At 40.4% G+C, this 18,031-nt stretch overlaps 1 protein-coding gene across 2 annotated transcripts; it reads right to left on the bottom strand.

Moving 5' to 3' along the window:
- Positions 1–246: 246 nt before the first annotated feature.
- gcfc2 (GC-rich sequence DNA-binding factor 2) lies at positions 247–17,887 on the bottom strand. Of its 2 annotated transcripts, XM_026293016.2 has the most exons (18): positions 17,368–17,885; positions 14,650–14,751; positions 11,951–12,118; positions 7,038–7,295; positions 6,643–6,743; positions 6,349–6,497; positions 5,921–6,104; positions 5,180–5,303; positions 4,453–4,504; positions 4,263–4,360; positions 3,744–3,943; positions 3,467–3,611; positions 2,979–3,100; positions 2,657–2,733; positions 2,288–2,354; positions 2,031–2,177; positions 1,764–1,891; positions 247–1,473 (listed from the first exon to the last, which is right to left on the bottom strand). In XM_026293016.2, the coding sequence occupies exons 1-18, from the start codon at positions 17,678–17,680 to the stop codon at positions 1,341–1,343; spliced, it is 2,568 nt and encodes an 855-aa protein (XP_026148801.1). In that variant the 5' UTR covers positions 17,681–17,885; the 3' UTR covers positions 247–1,340. The 2 variants fall into 2 exon arrangements, with proteins under 2 accessions (XP_026148801.1, XP_026148802.1); XM_026293017.2 differs by lacking the exon at positions 11,951–12,118 and having other exon boundaries at positions 17,368–17,887.
- Positions 17,888–18,031: the final 144 nt, after the last annotated feature.

Below are 18,031 nucleotides of genomic sequence, written 5' to 3'. Positions count from 1 at the left end.
AGATTTTTTTTTAATGCACCATCCTTTCATTTAACACCACACTTTGGTTCCAGTAACATCCATCCATCCATTATCTTAACCCGCTTATTCCTAAATAGGGTGACGGGGATCTGCTGGAACCTATTCCCTGTCTTTGGGTGAAAGGCAAGGGTACACCCTAGACAGGTCACCAGTCCATCAGAGGGCCATATAGAGACACACTCACACTCACTCCTATGGGCAATTTAGAGTCATCAGTCAACCTGACATACATGTTTTTGGACTGTGGGAGGAAACCAGAGTACCCGGAAGCAAGCATGGGGAGTACATGCAAACTCCACACAGAAAGGCCCCTGACAGGTTGCAAACCGGGGCCCTTCTTGTTGTGAGACAACAGTGTTAACCACTCAGCCATTGTGCAATTTCCAATAACAGGAGATGAAAAAATGATGGGATGTAACTACATTTTATATTAGGTGCCAATGGGCCAAAGGTTTCTGGCAGCAGTTCAAAATTAAATATAAGCACATTGTAGAAACTGGCAAGACATAGGTCTACCATACAAGCTCATTATTACAACCTAATTTGGTTTAAGTATTTTTGGCACATTAAAGAAATCAAACATTCAATGGTTTTGTCAAAAGTTCATTCTAAGCACACTGCGGTTTTAACGTTTCACCCACAAATCATTACAATCCTCAACATATTTTGTTTTTAATCCCAACATTTCAACTTTATTCTCAACATACAAACTAAAACCTTGCCTTGTGGCCCTAATGCTCCATCGTATCTTGAGGTCAGACTGGTGATGTGATTAACAAAATGACAGTTGTTCTAACAGGCCTACAAACAAACAATAAATATATATATATATATATATATATATATATATATTTATTTATTTTTTCACCATAAGTGAAATTGTTGACATCAACACAGGTGTCCTAGAGATCATTTGAGTTCAGAACGTAGTGGAAACAAATGAGAAATGGCCTTATGAGATGCTTGTTTTGTCTAGTTTCAATGATAAGGTAAAGTATCCTGATAAGGAACTGACTGAAAAAATTACAATAAATTTGTACAATAAATTCATATTTGTGTACAAAAGAGCAAAAAGTTCTTTACTAAAAATAGTTGTAAGGGAAATAATTTTATCCAATGTCTCTTCACCATTTTCTTGTTTAAACATGGAGTTTTTACCATGTGTTTATAATTTTATATATGTATACAATTATTTCATCCAGCATTGCAGAGTATTCTGACTAGCAATAGCTATCCAATCCATGATTCTTGGCATTTTTCAGGTGTCCAGCTGTACGAAATGACAGCGTATGTTCACTGTGATTCTCAACAAGTGTTGTTCATACAGTGTCTTGGTTCAGTAGCTGGTGAGAATAGATGAGATCTTCATAGTGATATTTCTCTGCGACAGCCATAATAGAGTCATAGGACCTGATTGTACTCAGAACCTTGAGCACTTCAACGACAGCAGACCTACAGTAGACAGGAACACAGAAGTCTGAATTACATATAACAGAAAAGTGGAGAACCAGGTTTTTGAATAAATTTAGATATCAAAAGTCATTAAAAAAAAAACCCATCTTTTCTGATGTGTATTTGCGCAATTGTATTTAAACATTTTATATTACATAATGTAGCAAAAACTCTAATTTTTGAAGCTTTTGAAGGTTAATGACCCAATCAATTAAAATTAAAGTCTTCCTTCATTTAATGGACTTGCAGCACAGATTTTTCTTTCATATGGAAACATATGTGTTTATTACCTAGTGTTTGGATCTTCACAAGGTTGTTGTTTGCAGATGATGTGAATTTTCTCAACTAGGTACTTTTTGAAATTCTGAAGCTGAGGCAAAGGAACACTGAACCAAGAGAGTGGCAGACTATCTGCTATCTGAAAAAAGAGAGATTAGTTAAGTCAAGGGAGAAAAACCACCAGAAGTAAGTGACTGGGGACCTAGCAAAACATCCAATCACCATCAAGACCAGTGCCCAAACACACATGCCACATTAAAAATGCTAAATCAAAATACCTTTTTGCATGCACAAACAGTATTGCAGAAATGTGTCTGACTGCACAGGGTGATCATCAGGTATCGGTTCAGAAGTCTGTCCAACATCAGTTCCTTCAATACAGAGCCAGGAAGCAGCAAATCCCATTTCCCCATGTTACCTAGTAGCTGAAATAAACATAAAACAACTCTAACACTTCTGCAAAATTTAACTCCCCACTTGGAGACACTTTCTGGGACAACAGAAAATATGAGTATTTCTTAAACTTTTAATGTACTTTTAATGCCATCCAGAACTGTTGGTCCCTGAAGCAACACTGGGGAGATGACCTGTCTTCTAGGAACCTGGACAGAAAGCAAACAACATAAATAACAAACTGACAAAGCCATAGAACATCAAACCATTTTTTAACTATTATGACTGAATGGATATTTAAAAATCCATAAAAGTAGGTAATTAATTGACAATGGTATCAAATGACTGAGCAAAGACATGGTATATCTGAGTCTATACTGGACATGGAGTGTACCCTACTGGTTAGAAAAAATGTTACATCGTCCTTAATAAAAATGACACTGAAGGTAAGCAATTAGTCATTCAATAATCACTTAATGTTTAAAAAGAAACGTAAGAAAAAATAACTGACTTTTTGGGATACAAAGGGATGAAGACATCTTCATCTACACAGCTCCTCAGTCGCCTGACCACAGCCTCTATGAGTGCCTGCATGGAAAATGTAAGCAAACATGTTTATACATCATTAAACAGCAGAGTATGTACTCTATATGTACTGTATATGTATATTAAAGTGTCTCTCTTTTTTTTTTTTTTTTTTTTTTTAGGTATTAAGCATTAATCATTGTGGAGCTTGGGGGTGATTGCTTGAGTGAAATTTTAAACATTAAAAATCACCTAAAATAGCAATGCAAGACAGAAGCGGGATGAGTTCCTCATTACACTTCTTTTACCTTGACTGGTTTACTCTGTTCTCTTTCAAAGATGGAATAGTCCTCCCTCAGTCTGTGACAAACATCAGACAGACAGACCGACTGATGGCAGGACAGGGGATCCCAGACCAGCTCCACATAGGCTAAGCCGACAAAGAAACACACAAAACTAGTGTGATGTTTAGATATTCGACATAGCTGTGGTCTAATACAGGCAAAAAAAAAAAAGGTGGAGGAAACTTGGGGCATAACATAAATAGGACTGTATATCAGACTGTGGAGAAGGAAGCACAGAGAAAAAAAGCAAATATTACAATATATAATATTACAATAAAAAGAAAACAGGTATGGAAACTACCAAAACTATCATTATTTTTCTCCAGGAAATCATGTACAATCTGTCTGAAATGTGTTCTATGTTTTTCTAAGCAGTTGTGTTGCACATGTGTGAATAAAAGTGGGAAAACTCAGAAAGCATGCATAGGTATGTATGTATGTGCGTGTTCTACCTGTTATTTTGGGCAGGACAGTCCTTTCTATGACATTAGAGAATGTCTCTCTGTCTGTTTCTTCTAGCTCCTCGTGTCCATGCCCATGACAAAAGGTCTCCAATCCTGTGAACCATGGGAGGTTTTCAATGTCCCCATAGGAATCCTGACTGACACACACACACACACACACACACACACACACACACACACACACACACACAGATATACGTTGTATAATGGCAGCTGTGTTTGTATAATGAAGCCTTTGTATTTGTGTGTCCTTATGTTAAATTGCCTTCAGTGGGATCCATGCCAGTAGCTGATGCCTTATGATGGGGTTCAACAACTTGGGCAGACACAGAGATATGTAAGCACTGTGGTAAGAGTCAGAGTAAGAACGTCTCCACTCTTCAAAGTGAGACAGAATCCTTTTTACATTGCAGAAGTCGTCATGGACATCAGAAAACACTGCCTGGGACCTGATCAAAATATCCGCTGAAGAGGCAGCAGAGAGGGGAAAGAAAGTCAGCCAAGAACAACAGGAATAATTTTTTTTGTTTTCCCCTACTTAGGTTTTTCTGCTAATTATAATTTTTTTTGTTTTCCCCTACTTAGGTTTTTCTGCTAATTTTAACATAACGTGAAAGAGCATGAGAAAGAAAAAAATAACTAGACTAAGTACATATAGTATAGTGCAGCCTGTCAGAATTGTATTGTATCATACTTTTGGTATTTAAATCTGCACTGGTCAAATAAAACATTCAACATTTCCATTAAACAGAAAAAGAGCTGAACAGATGTAACTCCTCCTTACCCTTCTTCTTTTGCATCTGGTTTTCCTCTTCTGGTGAAAGCTGTGTGTCTTCAGGAATATTAAAATCTGCCTCAGCTACAACAGCTGTGCCTGTCTCGCTACAACACGCAAGACAAATATCCAAATATCAGTGTAAGAGCTGTGTGGATTGCATATGAACACAGGATCAAGGAAGAATCATTACACTCACCCTTGAGTTTCTGCTCCACTGGCTGTGCTTACATTCTGTTCATTTGTGCCATCTAAAAAACCATGAAAGAAAAACTCATTTAATCTGAATATTCCTTCTTGGAGACATTTCACTTTCCACTGTCATGGCTTCTTAAAACACTCAGAGGCTTTTCACATAACCTTAAATAAAGTTCTATTATTTTCATACCCACATACTGTACTGTAAAATGTTCCTCCTGGAGGATAAATGAAAAGAAAAGCAAAAACCCTTTCTACACCACCACCTGCATATTGTTGGTGGTGTCCAGACACAGAGTATTTATGTAAAGAATTCACCCACATTCTCGAATACAGCTTTAAAAAGCCTGCAATCTTTTCATATAATCTTGACAATTAATTAATAATAATTAATAATTATTCTGCTTGTAATTATTAGTACCTTTATTAGATTGCGTTTACAATACTCTATGTTAATTGGACCCTTTTTATTGTAATACTTTACTTTAGGGCTACAACAGTTGAATGTCCCTGGCCTCAGATTTTAGTTTTAGAAGTTTTATCTATCTAGCGATCTAACATAGGTCTTCAACTTTGTCTTTCAAGTAAGAAACTCAAATATCTCACTTACAGTGACTCCAGAACAACAAAAACATATATATCTAAAGCTTATACTAAAACACACAATGGATATTTACAATTTTATCCCAAGGCACAGGCAAACACATGGACAGACTGATGTCACTCACAGCTGAGATGCTGCAGGTGGTCAGCCTGCTCCTTGACTTTCTGTCGTCTTTGAGCCAACAGTGCCTCCATCTGGTCAGACAGCAGAGTATGAAGCTCCAATTCCAAAGAGTTGATCTCAACAACCTGGAGTCAACAAATTGTCAGTCAGAAAATGATATTATATATTATATTATTTATCTTCCACAGGGAGCACTTATGTTACCGACAGGCTGATCTCATCAAAATCTAATCTGAGATTAATAAAGTATAATCTTTATTAAGTATAATCTCTTTCACAACCTTCAAGGCTCAACAGAAACTTGGTCCACTGTGACACAACGACTGTATTTGTTTTGCCAAATAGGTAAAGGTGAGTTTTACACAGAGAGACAAGTAAAACAAAAAAAAAAATGTGGTATGGAAAAGCACTTCATGATTACTGAAATATCTTGTATACACAGGCATGATCGCATCAGTTATCAATAGTCAAGATTTGAAGGTTGGTTATCAGCCTATGAAGATTATTTATCGTCCTGGTGAAGTTATCTAGAAGCTGAGTCATAGCCAGTTCACTTCAGGTAATTAAGTGGAAACGTTTCACCACTTATCCAAAGAGCTTCTTCAATCTAAAGACTTGGTTATCAGTGTGGCAATCACTTACAGTCAGGTCCTGGCACCATCTCTCACAAACTTTGCTGTTTCATAAATATCACCATCTTGAAAAATAAAATGAGATAGTTATAGAGATCATGTGGACAGACCTTCTCCTGCAGACACTCCACCAGATTGTGGATATACAGGGTCATAGCCCTGTAAAACTTCAGCTGTTTCTCTAAGGAACTTTCCTCCAGAGTCTCCACTGAGGTTTTAGTGCTCTCAACATCATCCTCCATCCTCCTCAATTCTGCCTGCCGTGCTCTGTGCACCTGCTTCAAGGAGTCCAGTCTTGAGAAACAAAAAGTTTCAGAAAAAGGAGTATGTCAACTGAAAAAAAAAAATCATGTATACTGCTTGGCATTGCAAAATAATAAAACCTGGAAAATTAATTAATTATTAAAAAATAAGAGCATCAAAGTTTATTTTTTTACATTAGCCAAAAACGTTTGGAAATACATCTGCTCCTTAACTATAGCTATACTTTCACCATTATGGGATGATATTGAGACAGATATTGTTAGAAGAAACTTACTTTCCAGTGATCCTCCTCTTGACCATTGAAACATTGATGGGAGGAAGTGGTTTTGGGATTCGAACCCCTTTAGATGTTTTCTTTCGTCTTTGCCTATGTGGCCTACTGCTACTGCTGCTACAGCTGCTGGTTTCACTGCCACGTGGGCTCTGAGGAGAAGAAAAAAAAGAACAGAAAATCAAAGCAAGGAAAACAGCAAAAAATATAAAGAAAAACATATACATATGCAAAAAGAGTGGATGACATGAAAAAACGCTAAAACAAGACAACAGTATGTTTAATGAACCTCTCTACCTGGTCTCTTGGCCACCTTTTGACTCCCTTCCCAATTTGTGTCTCCTCCCAAAGTTCCTGCTCTTTCCCATCAGTACCTGAACAACTGTCTTCACTTGTGCCTAGATTTATAAAAAAATTAAAAAAAAAAAAAAAGTTTACTTTTAGTTCAATGTTGTTGCCTCTTTAGCTTGACAGTTGAACTATTTTACATTCATAGACAAGGGGGTCACAAAATATTACTTTAAAGTTTAATGTAGGCATCTTCAATATAAAAATATTGGATAAATACTTTTCAAAGTCGATATGAAATGTTACAAATTGGCAGCTGATTTATTTATGTATTAAAATAGACTTTACATTCGAAGTCCATTGATCGTTGACACCCCCCCTTCTCCCTTCCTCTCCTCTCATACCAAGCTTTTTAGCAATCCTCTCTCTGATGCTCTTCAATCGTGGAGCAAACTCAATTCGTCTCTCATGATCATCCAGCTCATCATCATCATCATCATCATCATCAAGATCTCTTGCATCTTCATCTGCTCTCCTGTAGTGATCCGGGGTGCTACCAGAGGAGCTCTGGCCATCTCTACCCAGGGGAATGAAGTCTTTCTGTTCTCGAGTGGCACAACGCTGCCTCCTGGCTGCTTCAATCTCTTTACCAGTGATAATTACTGTAAAATAAAAGAGATATACAAATGCAGCAACATGCATGCAGACATACACTCTGTGCTCTAGGGATGTCATAATATTGGAATATCTATCTTAGATATATAATAACCTAAAATATATCAATATTCAATGTCATTTTTTATACCATAAATTTGAGACAGTATTGAGGGTATGAAATTTCTGATTTTTACTTAATATAACAAGGCAATAACCTGACAATAAGGTATGACTTTTTATTTGACTAGTAGAAAAGTCAGCATAATGACTGTAGTAAAATCTAAATTTTTTTTTGACCATCTAACGAATTAACACTTTAACAACATCTGCAACATACCACAATTTGTCACTTAGGTATATGTGGTTATTGCTTATTACAGAAGTGAAGGCAGTGTGCTACAAATCAAAATAATATGACTGATTGTTGTGAACTCTTTTGCACACGTGCAAGTCACTTATGTTGCTGCCAACAGAGGAGTGGTCGACTCGACTTGCTGTTCCTTCCTCCCACTTACTGACTTTAATAGATGCAGAGAGTGGTGTCTCTACTACTGGCAATTCATGGACCATCCTGTTAAATCTCTTTTGGAGAAAGGAACTAAAGCCTGTCCAAAAGGTCAAGTTGGCACTAGTCACTTTTTGGAAAAACAGGTACTAAAGGGGCTATAAATCTAGTACGAGAGCTGCTAAATTAGGAACAGTGAAACAGAGCAAATAGGACGAGTGATGCGCAGACAGTTCTATGACTGAGTAACAGGAGACAGGGCTAAGTGGGCACTGCAGCAGCAGGTGTGTCACCTCCTTGTCCATGAGAGAGAAAACGCACGTAGTATCAGTGTATCAAAACTTAATATTGAAACTCAAATAGTCAGAATGAACAACAGATTCAACAACTGCAAAATAAGAACCGTAGCTAGTGCAGGCGAAATCTAAGGACACTTGGCGGCAGGTCACCTGAAACTCCTGTGCTTTGTACTCAGAAGTGGAACTAGGGGTTTATGGTCTGTCAGGAGTGGGAAATTTAGACCCATAAGGAAGGAGGAAAGTATTTGTGCATAGCGCTTCTCCATGTCTGTTAAACCTCAGGATACATATCTTATTAGTCGCCATGAGCGATCTGACTGTTTCTGCATGAGAACTGCTGCCATGTCCATTCGTTTCTTTCCTTCAACAGTTCTTTCAGTGGCATTGTCACGGTGGCCAGCTGCTGCAAAAATTTGGCAAGGTAGTTGGCCATGCTCCTGAGTCACTGCGCAGAAAGTTGTGAGGGGTCAGGATTCTAGTATGATTTGGCATCCAATTTTGTGAATAGTTTTGCATCTTTCAACATTGCCAGTGTTGAAAGAATCCACTGCTGGAAGGTTGTCTTTTCACCACTGCATTCAGGGGATTGAGGTCGACCCACATCCTTGGTGCCTTTTTCGGCCTTGGAATTACCACCATTCCTGAACACCATGCAGTGGCTCAGTGACTTTAGAAATAAATCCTAACTCTTCTATTCTATTCAATTCTGCACGCACTTGGGCTCTGAGGGGCAATGCAACTCGACAGGGCGTAGAGAGGGCTCCTCTGACCAATGCGCTGGGCATGAAAAGTAGGTGTATAACTTGTACAGCCATCGCCATCATTGTGGTTGTAGTTTTTGTCTTTACCATTCTGGAGCCAAACTTTTGTGTGCCGTTTCTCTGTTCTGTTCTGACCAGCAATGACATGTTTCGCCGCATGTTGTCATTCCGTCGCTGGCTGTCTAGGTGGTGTCCAGCAAACGATGTGAGCTTCTTAGACAATTGGGCCACTTTCTGGGGAAAACCTGGTCTGGTAGCGAAGGACGGCATCCATCCCACTTTGAATGGTGCAGCTCTCATCTCTAGAAATTTGGCCGAGTTTATTGTGTCTGCCCCTCGAACTTATAAATCAGATGTTAACCGAAGAGGAGCTATTCATAAAAACCTAATAAAAATTAAGACCACTCCTCTTACTGAACAGAAAAACAGAACAGGCAGATGTGGATTATTAAATATTAGGTCTTTCTTCTAAATCTCTGTTAGTAAATGATTTGATAACTGATCACCAAATTGACTTACTCTGTCTTACTGAAACCTGGCTACAGCAGGATGAATATGTCAGTCTGAATGAATCAACCTCCTTCAGTCATAAGAATTGTCATGTTCCTCGAAGCACAGGTCGAGGTGGAGGAGTAGCTGCAATCTTCCACTCAAACTTATTATTCAACCTTCATCCTCAGAACAGTTATAACTCATTTGAACAGCTATCAGACCACTGATAATGAACTATTTGAAGATTTTCAACGATCTTCTCTTAGCCTCAGATAATGGACTTGTTTCTATACTTGTCCTCCTAGACCTTAGTGCTGCATTCGATACTAGTGACCACAACATCTTATTACAGAGATTGAAGCATGTGACTGGTATCAGAGGAACAGCATTAAAATGATTCCAATCCTATTTATCGAACAGATTCCAGTTTGTTCATGTCCATGATGAACCTTCCACACGCACAAAAGTTAGTTATGGAGTTCCACAAGGCTCTGTGCTAGGACCGATTCTGTTCACCCTGTACATGCTTCCTTTAGGCAGTGTTATTAGGAAGCACTCTATTAATTACCACTGCTATGCGGATGACACTGAGCTGTATCTATCTATGAAACCTGTTAACACAAACCAGTTAACCAGACCTCAAGCCTGTCTAACTGACATAAAGGCCTGGATGACCAGTAACTTTCTACATTTAAATTCAGAGATAACAGAGGTTATTGTATTTGGGCCTAAAAACCTCAGAAAAAGCTTTTCTAAAATTATAGCTACCTTAGATGGCATAGCCCTGGCCTCCAGCACTACTGTGAAAAACCTTGGAGTTATTTTTGAACAGGACATGTCCTTTAACTCACACATAAAACAAATCTCTAGAACTCCCTTCTTTCACCTGTGCAACATTGCCCAAATTAGGAACACCCTGTCTCAAACTGATACAGAAAAGCTAGTCCATGCATTTGTTACCTCTAGATTACTGTAACTCATTACTATCTGGATGTCCCAGTATCTCTATAAAAAGCCTCCAGTTAATCCAGAATGCTGCAGCCAGAGTCCTGACAGGAACTAGCAAGAGAGATCATATTTCTCCTATATTAGCTTCTCTTCATTGGCTCCCTGTAAAATATAGAATAGAATTTAAAATCCTTCTTCTCACATACAAATCCCTTCATGATCAAGCTCCTTCATACCTTAAAGACCTCATAGTACCATGTTATCCCAATAGACCACTTCGCTCTCAGATTGGTCTACTTATGGTTCCCAGAGTTTTCAAAAGCAGAATGGGAGGCAGAGCATTTAGCTATCAAGCTCCTCTCCTGTGGAACCAGCTCCCAGTCTTGGTTCAGGGGGCAGACACTCTCTGTACTTTTAAGGCTAGACTTAAAACCTTCATCCTTGACAAAGCGTATAGTTAGGGCTGGCTTCAGGTAACCCTGAACCATCCCAAAGTTATGCTGCTATAGGCCTAGACTGCACGAGGACCATTGGTGCACTGAGCTCCCCCACCCCTTCCCTCCCTTCCCTTCCCTTCCCCTCTCTTCTTCAGTGTCTGTTGTTTATTGTTGCTGTTCTTTTCTCTCTCCTCTATTCACTCACCCCAACCGGTCGAGGCAGATGGCCGCCCAAACTGAGCCCAGTTCTGCTAGAAGTTTTTTCTTCCGTTAAAGGGAGTTTTTCCTCTCCACTGTCGCCAAGTGCTTGTTCATAAGGGATTTGTTGGGTTTTTGGTTTTTGTAAAGTGCCTTGAGATGATTTGTATTGTGATTTGGTGCAATACAAATAAAATTGAATTGAATTGAATTGAATTGTTCTCACTCAGCATTCCTGGCAGTAGGGGCCATCTCCTCATAACCGATGGGCTAAACCTTTGGCTTCCGCTGGTCTTTGGTATACCGGTCTTCTCTGGTCTAAGCTGCGTATAACTGTTTCGCCAGCTAAACGGCATGTTGCCACGCCTGACATTACTTGTGTTTTCTCACTTAACCACCATGTATAAAGAAGACAATAGGGGTGTGCGGGTTGATCTAAATGTCAATAGCAACGTTGATAACAGTATTTGATCGATACTGGAGTGATAGGATTTACATCTTACATCTCACTCCTGCCTCTTCTCCACTGTTCTCCTGAATTTTGTTGTTGGCCCATCATAAGCCCATTGACTGCAAGGAATGAGTGACAACGTTATAACGGCACAGAGGAAGAGGAGCTCTGGAGCACTGTGTGGTGTTACTTCAGTAAATGAACTGCGCTGTGTGTAACAAAACTCTTCACAAGTGCGGCTACACTATCAATCCTTATAAAATGTATGAAATACCACAAAAAGAGAACTTCAAGCTGCAAAAAAAAAATAAAAAAGAAAGGAGGAGAGAAATCCCTTTTGCAGTGTCACACACCTCTAGAAGACATAGGACACCAGAAGCTAACAAGCAATCGACTGTTTACTGAGATAATCAGGAAGTTTCCTCACATATATTGACTCATGGGAAGTAGTCCCTATCACTACAATAGCCAAGTAGGCATACAATTCTGATGGATCAGACAAATTGAAAACTGGAACCAGGTCTCGATTCCAATCCCTACATACAATACATACATACAAAAAAAGATACCTGGTTCAGTAGCAGAGCAGCTGGAATCAGAGGCTGAACTAGGTAAGGGAGAGCTGGCACCACCTTCATCAGTGTCACTGTCATAATCCTGATCGTCACCATGATCATTATGACTGCAATAATCCTGCCTGGGAGAACCAGATGGTGGGATACGTTGAGCACCTGGGACTGGGAGAGAAGACAGAGATAGAGGAGTAGTAAAAATTCTGATGAATGCTTACCCTCGTAAGCATTACCACATTATGTAGATGACCACTATAATGAATTAATTGCAATTACATTAATGACTAACATTTTAATGGTAATTGTTAGCTGGCACATTTTTAAAAATTTTCAAAGGTTTGTACAGTTGCAAGAAAAAGTAATAGCACTATTTGCATTTTCCTGGTCCTTTCTTCATGAATTGATCATGAAATGTGATCTCATCTTTACCTTAATTACAAATTATGAACAATATTTCAAAACTGATAAAACACAAATTATCTTTGATTGATCTTTTGATCTTTCATGTCTTTATTCAACAAACCCCTTAAACATACAAAGTAATGGTAAACAAAGTTAAGGCAAATGTTTTAATAACTCGTTGCTCATGAAAGTACTTCTCATAGTTGTGGATAAGACATGCACAACATTCAGAAGGAATTTTGAACTATTCTTCTTTACAGAACTGCATCAGATCAACCACATTCTTGTGACGTCTGTACGAACAGCTCTCTGAGGTCTCTGTTGCGTTGAGGTCTTGGCTCTGACTGGGCCATCACAAAAGCTGGATTTTGTGTCACTGAAGCCATTCTTCAATAGACTGACTTTGATATTTAGGGTCATTGTCCTGCTGCATCACCCAGCTTCTGCTAAGCTCCAGTTTGTGGACAGCCACCCTGACATTATTCCTGTGGGATGATTTGATAAACTTATCAGATTCCCCTACACAACAGCAAGTGGTCCAGGTCCAGATGCAGCGAAACAACCCAAAATCATGATGGCCCTCCACAGTACTTCACTGTTGTGGATGATGTTTTCATGTTGGTACATGGTTCCCTTTTAATGCAATACATAGTAGTGCAGTGTACTTTCCAAACAGTTCTACCTCCATTTCATCTGTCCACAAGACAGAACAATGCTTTCTCTGTGATGTCCTGCCATGGTTGAGTCATAAACAGAGATGTTCACCAGCTGCAATGAATCCTTAAAGTCTTCAGCTGTTACTGTAGAGTTTGTTGTTTCTCTCATTGAACATTCTGTGTTGTCCCTTGGAGGGATCTTGGCTGGGTGCCCTATCCCATGGAGAGATGACACAGGACCAAATCGATTCAATTTACAGACAATATGTCCAACTGTGGTCTGACTAATATCTAAAGTTATTGAGATTACTCTGTAAGACTTTCCAGCTGTATGCAAATCAAAAACTCCTGATATTACTTTTAGCAGGGGCACTTTTACACCCATTAGGGGTGCTAAAACACACCTAAACTTCATCCTAGCACAAATTAAAAATAATAATGATCTATAATAATGAGTAATTATTATCTAACATTAGATTTCATAATCGCTACTAAGCAACACAGAACAAGAGGGTGAACAGAACAAGAGAACCACAATAAGTTGAAACGTTACCAAATACAGTTGTTGACTTTTCTGACTGTGGGTGATTATTACTGTGACTTCCAGTGTGTGGTTACAGTCCCATGGTGTGTATATTATCAAAGCAACATTAGCTGACTTAGCTGCACACTGGCCACGTAATGAGCTAATGAAAGATGCCCGAGCCACCTCAGCTGGCTCCTCTCGATGTGGAGGAGCAGCGGCTCTACTCCGAGCTCCTCCCAGGTGACCAAGCTCTTCACCCCATCTCTAAGAGAGTGCCCGGCCACCCTGCGAAGGAAGCTCATTTCAGCCGCTTGTTTCCAAGATCTTGTCCTTGTCATGACCCAAAGCTCATGACCATAGGTAAGAGTTGGAATGTAGATTGACCAGTAAATAGAGAGCTTTGCCTTTCGCCTCAGGTTCTTCTTCACCACAACGGACAGGCACACCGACCGCATTGCTACTGCCGATGCACTGATCCGTCGGTCAATCTCCCGCTCCGTCCTTCCCTCACTCGTGAACAAGATACCAAGATACTTAAACTCCTCCACCTGAGGCAGGGTCTCTCCCCTGACCTGGAGATGGCAGGCCACCTTTTTCCAGTTGAGGACCATGGCCTCGGACTCGGAGGGGCTGATTCTCATCCCCGCCACTTCGCACTCGGTTGCAAACTGCCCCAGCGCATACTGAAGGTCCTGGCTCGATGGAACCAACAGGACAACATAATCTGCAAAAAGCAGATATGAAATCCCATGGTCCCCGAACTGGACTTCCTCCGGTCCCTGGCTGCGCCAAGAAATTCATAAAAATAGTGAACATAACCGGTGACAAAGGGCAGGCCTGCCGGAGTCCAACATGCACTGGGAACAAGTCTGACTTACTGCCGGCAATGCGAACCAAGCTCCTGCTCTGGTTGTACAGAGACTGGATAGCCCGTAACAAAGAGCTCCAGGGTGGGGCCCCTGGGAGACCCTGCTTGGGGTATATAGCCCCTGACAACATAGCTCCTAAGAACATTCGGACATTCAAACCCCTCCTCCACGATAAGGTGGCGGTTCAGGGAGTGAAGTGTAAGAATAAAGAATATCTTCAATATGACCCATTCAGGTACCTACCTGTGCTGTTGGTGGTCTTGGAAGGTGAAGGTGCATTCTTCTTAACTTGAAATAGCACAGCTTTATCAGAGGACTTCTTCAGCTTAAACACTGGTTCCCCATCTAAAACAACAGGAATTCATAGTGTATTTTTGTAATGCATATTCTCTGAAAAATCCACATTTAATCTGAGTAATAAAGAGACATGACATGCAGTAAACCTGGTACTTCTGAGGCCCCTGATAGTTTGGTAACAGTTCACACTTCCCCAATTAAATGTATAAACAGGTGAGTGTAACTGGTGACAAAATTCTTTAACAATAGTTCTGACAAAATGCTTTTTGTCTATATATAGCATATATAGAATTTTAAATCTTAATCTTATTAATCTTAATGTACTACATATTTTAATTGTTGCTGACAAGTTAAAACAGATTAATTTCAGATTTCTTTTATTTTCAAATACTTGCCAACTCTCCTGATTTCCTCCTATGGTCAAAATTTTCCCACATTTTTCTGATTTATGAAATTTCACACCTATCCCCCGTAGCAACTCACTGTCACTGTGGGATCTCAAGGATCGCCAACACCCAAACAAGTGGCCATGCAACTGGGACAGGTTCATACAACTTTCCCTGAAATGGCCCAGTAAGGTCCATTTCAATTCTTTTGAATGGAATGTCCAATAATGGGAGAGGGTGCAATGAGGCTTTTTCAATGCAACTGGTTAAACAGCTTTCACTCCACGCATGATGCACACCAGTGGCGCACATCTCCCCAGATGCCTGGGCTATACACACCGAAGCACAGAGTATCATCACAAAACTGCTGAAGTGGAAAATTTCCAGTGAGGCCATTACTGGAACTGACAAAGCCTCCAACATTTCCCCCTGTCGCTCCACAGCGTAGGTCGACCTTGTTCCATCGCTTCAACACATGTCCCTGACAGACACAAGCTCACCCCCACACACGGCACCAGCAAGTCACATAACCAAGGCCAATTTGTAACCATAATCAGGGGATGCCGAAGACAGGAGCTAAACATGGCCTTTGCCATTTGCCCTTATACGGAATTTCAATAAGTACAGGATATGTGTAAATATCCCCATGCACACACCTAACCTACACCTATGATGCCTTCACCAAAACCCCAGGATGAGCCAGGTTCTGGTGAATCATAAACTGCATACAGCTCAACCACCAGCATGCAGCATGTACCCCCTTGCATCTTTACTGGAATGCTGTATGCCTCCTCCAGACTGGGGAGGAGTGCTGGAGCACAACATACCCCACATCCATCAAGGTGCATTCATAACAGTGTCTGGATCACCTCCACCTTGTACACCCCTGCCCTGCCATCTAATCACGGCATGTAAGGGAAGGCAAGATCCTCAGAAGATTGGACCTGTCGATGGGAGGGGGAAGTAGATTATAAGGAGGTAGAGCTGGTCAGAGGGTTGGTGGTTCGACCCTTGTCTTCACTAGTCCACATATCAAATTGTCCTTGACCAAGACAATGAACCACAAGTTGCACCCGGTTACTGTTCCATTGGTGTATGAGTGCATGAGTGATTGTGCGTTTGAATGATTTGACTGTAAAAAAACAAGTACAAGTACAAGACCAAGACCATTTACCATCTTCTCAGTACCTGCAGGTTGTCACTTAGCTGGAGATATCAAGTCAATGCAACCATTAGACGCTGGGCAGAGGCAAAGGGTCAGTGTTGATCAGACTCCCCGCCAGCAGAATGGCCCAGGATGGCCTTGCAGACAGTGGCAAATTGAGCACTTTCCTAGTTAGTAGGGGAAGCAGTATCACTACCAACTCTTCCTCCCAAGTGTCCACCAACAGCTTGTTTTGGCTCTTAGTCTCAATCTCAGAAGGTGATCTCCTGGTTGCTGTCATTCTTTTCCTACTAACAGGTTAGTTTTTTGCCAAATTAGTCCCAGCTGTGCCACGCTCCCACACAATGACTCCCGCACAAGTGTAAGTGAGGCTGTCTCATACGGCCACCTGCTCCACAGTCCCTCCTAAAGGCCACACTAACCTTGTTAATGGCGCTGTGTATCATAAAAGTATTCTTTCCATTCGGGCAACAATACATTCACACCGTCTTGCCATCCATGTGAGTACTGTTAGCCTCCTGGCCCACACCTATGTCCTCTCAAGAATGGTGCTACAGGCTGAAAGGCACTGCACTTTTATCTGCAATAAACATTAGTAGATGGTCACAGACGGAAGTGACCTGCACACTCTCCAAGCAGCAGAAGCAAAACTTGAATTAATTTTGCTAAAGCACTGTACTTCCGAAACATCTAACTTGTAAATGGTTTGAAAAGCAGGAGGTAACCTTCTTTCAGAGGAGACTGACAAAGTTCATCAATTTTATAAATGGATGGTTGTACAATTGAGTTTTCAGAATGTTCTTTGGTATTTATTCGTTGTTATGGGCTATATTATGCATTTTATTTTTATGTCAGTGTTCTGTCAGTATTCTCTGTTGCAGTCTATTATTTTTGATATTTTCACTTTAAAGACAATAAAATGTGCAAAATTATGGCTTTAAAGCTCTTTTTTTCTGCAGGAGGGCACACAGACTCCCCATTTTGGTTTGAAATCCCTCTTATTCTCTACGTTAGGTCTCAAGGTTTGCAAGTATGGCCTCGGACGTTTTACAAACGTTTGTTGCAAGATAACTTAAAATAGTAATATACAATACAATAATTACGCTTTGTTACCTTCTTTGTCATCAGAGAAACTTAGTACGGTTTTTGTTTTCTTTTGCCCTCCATCTCTGTCGTTCCTCCTGTCTCCTGTCGTAACTTTCAATGGCTCCCCGTACTCTCCGTCACTGTCATCCGATTTCGGAGGGGTTGCCTCCCGCCTAGAGCTGCAAGAGATGCCGCGGCCCAGTGGCACTTTGAGCGGCTTATTATTATTTATGACTGCTAGTGCGCCGTCTCCATCTGTGCAGTTCTTCTGCTGGTCTGCTTCGTCACTGGAGCTCCCATTTCTCTGCCGAAAATTTCTCCGGGGCTTTTTGTTGAACATTTTAGCTCACTTAACACGACACGGCCTCGGCCTAGACTTTTCGGGTTAGTAAACTGTGGAACGTCATGTCAGAAATTGCTTGAAGAAGTCGCACGATGTAACGTAAAGCAGTCGCAATGCCCCATGGGTTATGTAGTGAGTATGTATGGGCTACCCAAAACATAGCGTACAGAAAAAACTGGCAACTTTTAGAATTTTTCTGATTTATTGACTGTACTTTGATGTGAAACATTTTCGTACATGGTGGTCAGTGGTAATGTTAAGGGTGCCTACTATCCGGAACACCCGTTTTACTAACTATAAAGTTATATTTGTGAGACATGAGTATTACATGGCAATTCAGGTCGTAAA

This window comes from Mastacembelus armatus, chromosome 3, assembly GCF_900324485.2.
Source record: "Mastacembelus armatus chromosome 3, fMasArm1.2, whole genome shotgun sequence".
Taxonomy (NCBI): domain Eukaryota; kingdom Metazoa; phylum Chordata; class Actinopteri; order Synbranchiformes; family Mastacembelidae; genus Mastacembelus; species Mastacembelus armatus.
This window is presented reverse-complemented; position numbering and strand designations above follow the sequence as displayed.

What these genes read in the sequence shown, in the direction of transcription:
- gcfc2 (XM_026293016.2), bottom strand. Translation starts at nt 17,680, where the DNA reads ATGTTCAACAAAAAGCCCCGGAGAAATTTTCGGCAGAGAAATGGGAGC. An exon ending in AAGAGGAGGATCACTGGAAA is followed by an intron (nt 6,105 to 6,348) that starts GTAAGTTTCTTC and finishes TTGTTTCTCAAG; the next exon opens with ACTGGACTCCTTGAAGCAGG. An exon ending in TGTGAAGATCCAAACACTAG is followed by an intron (nt 1,474 to 1,763) that starts GTAATAAACACA and finishes TGTCTACTGTAG; the next exon opens with GTCTGCTGTCGTTGAAGTGC.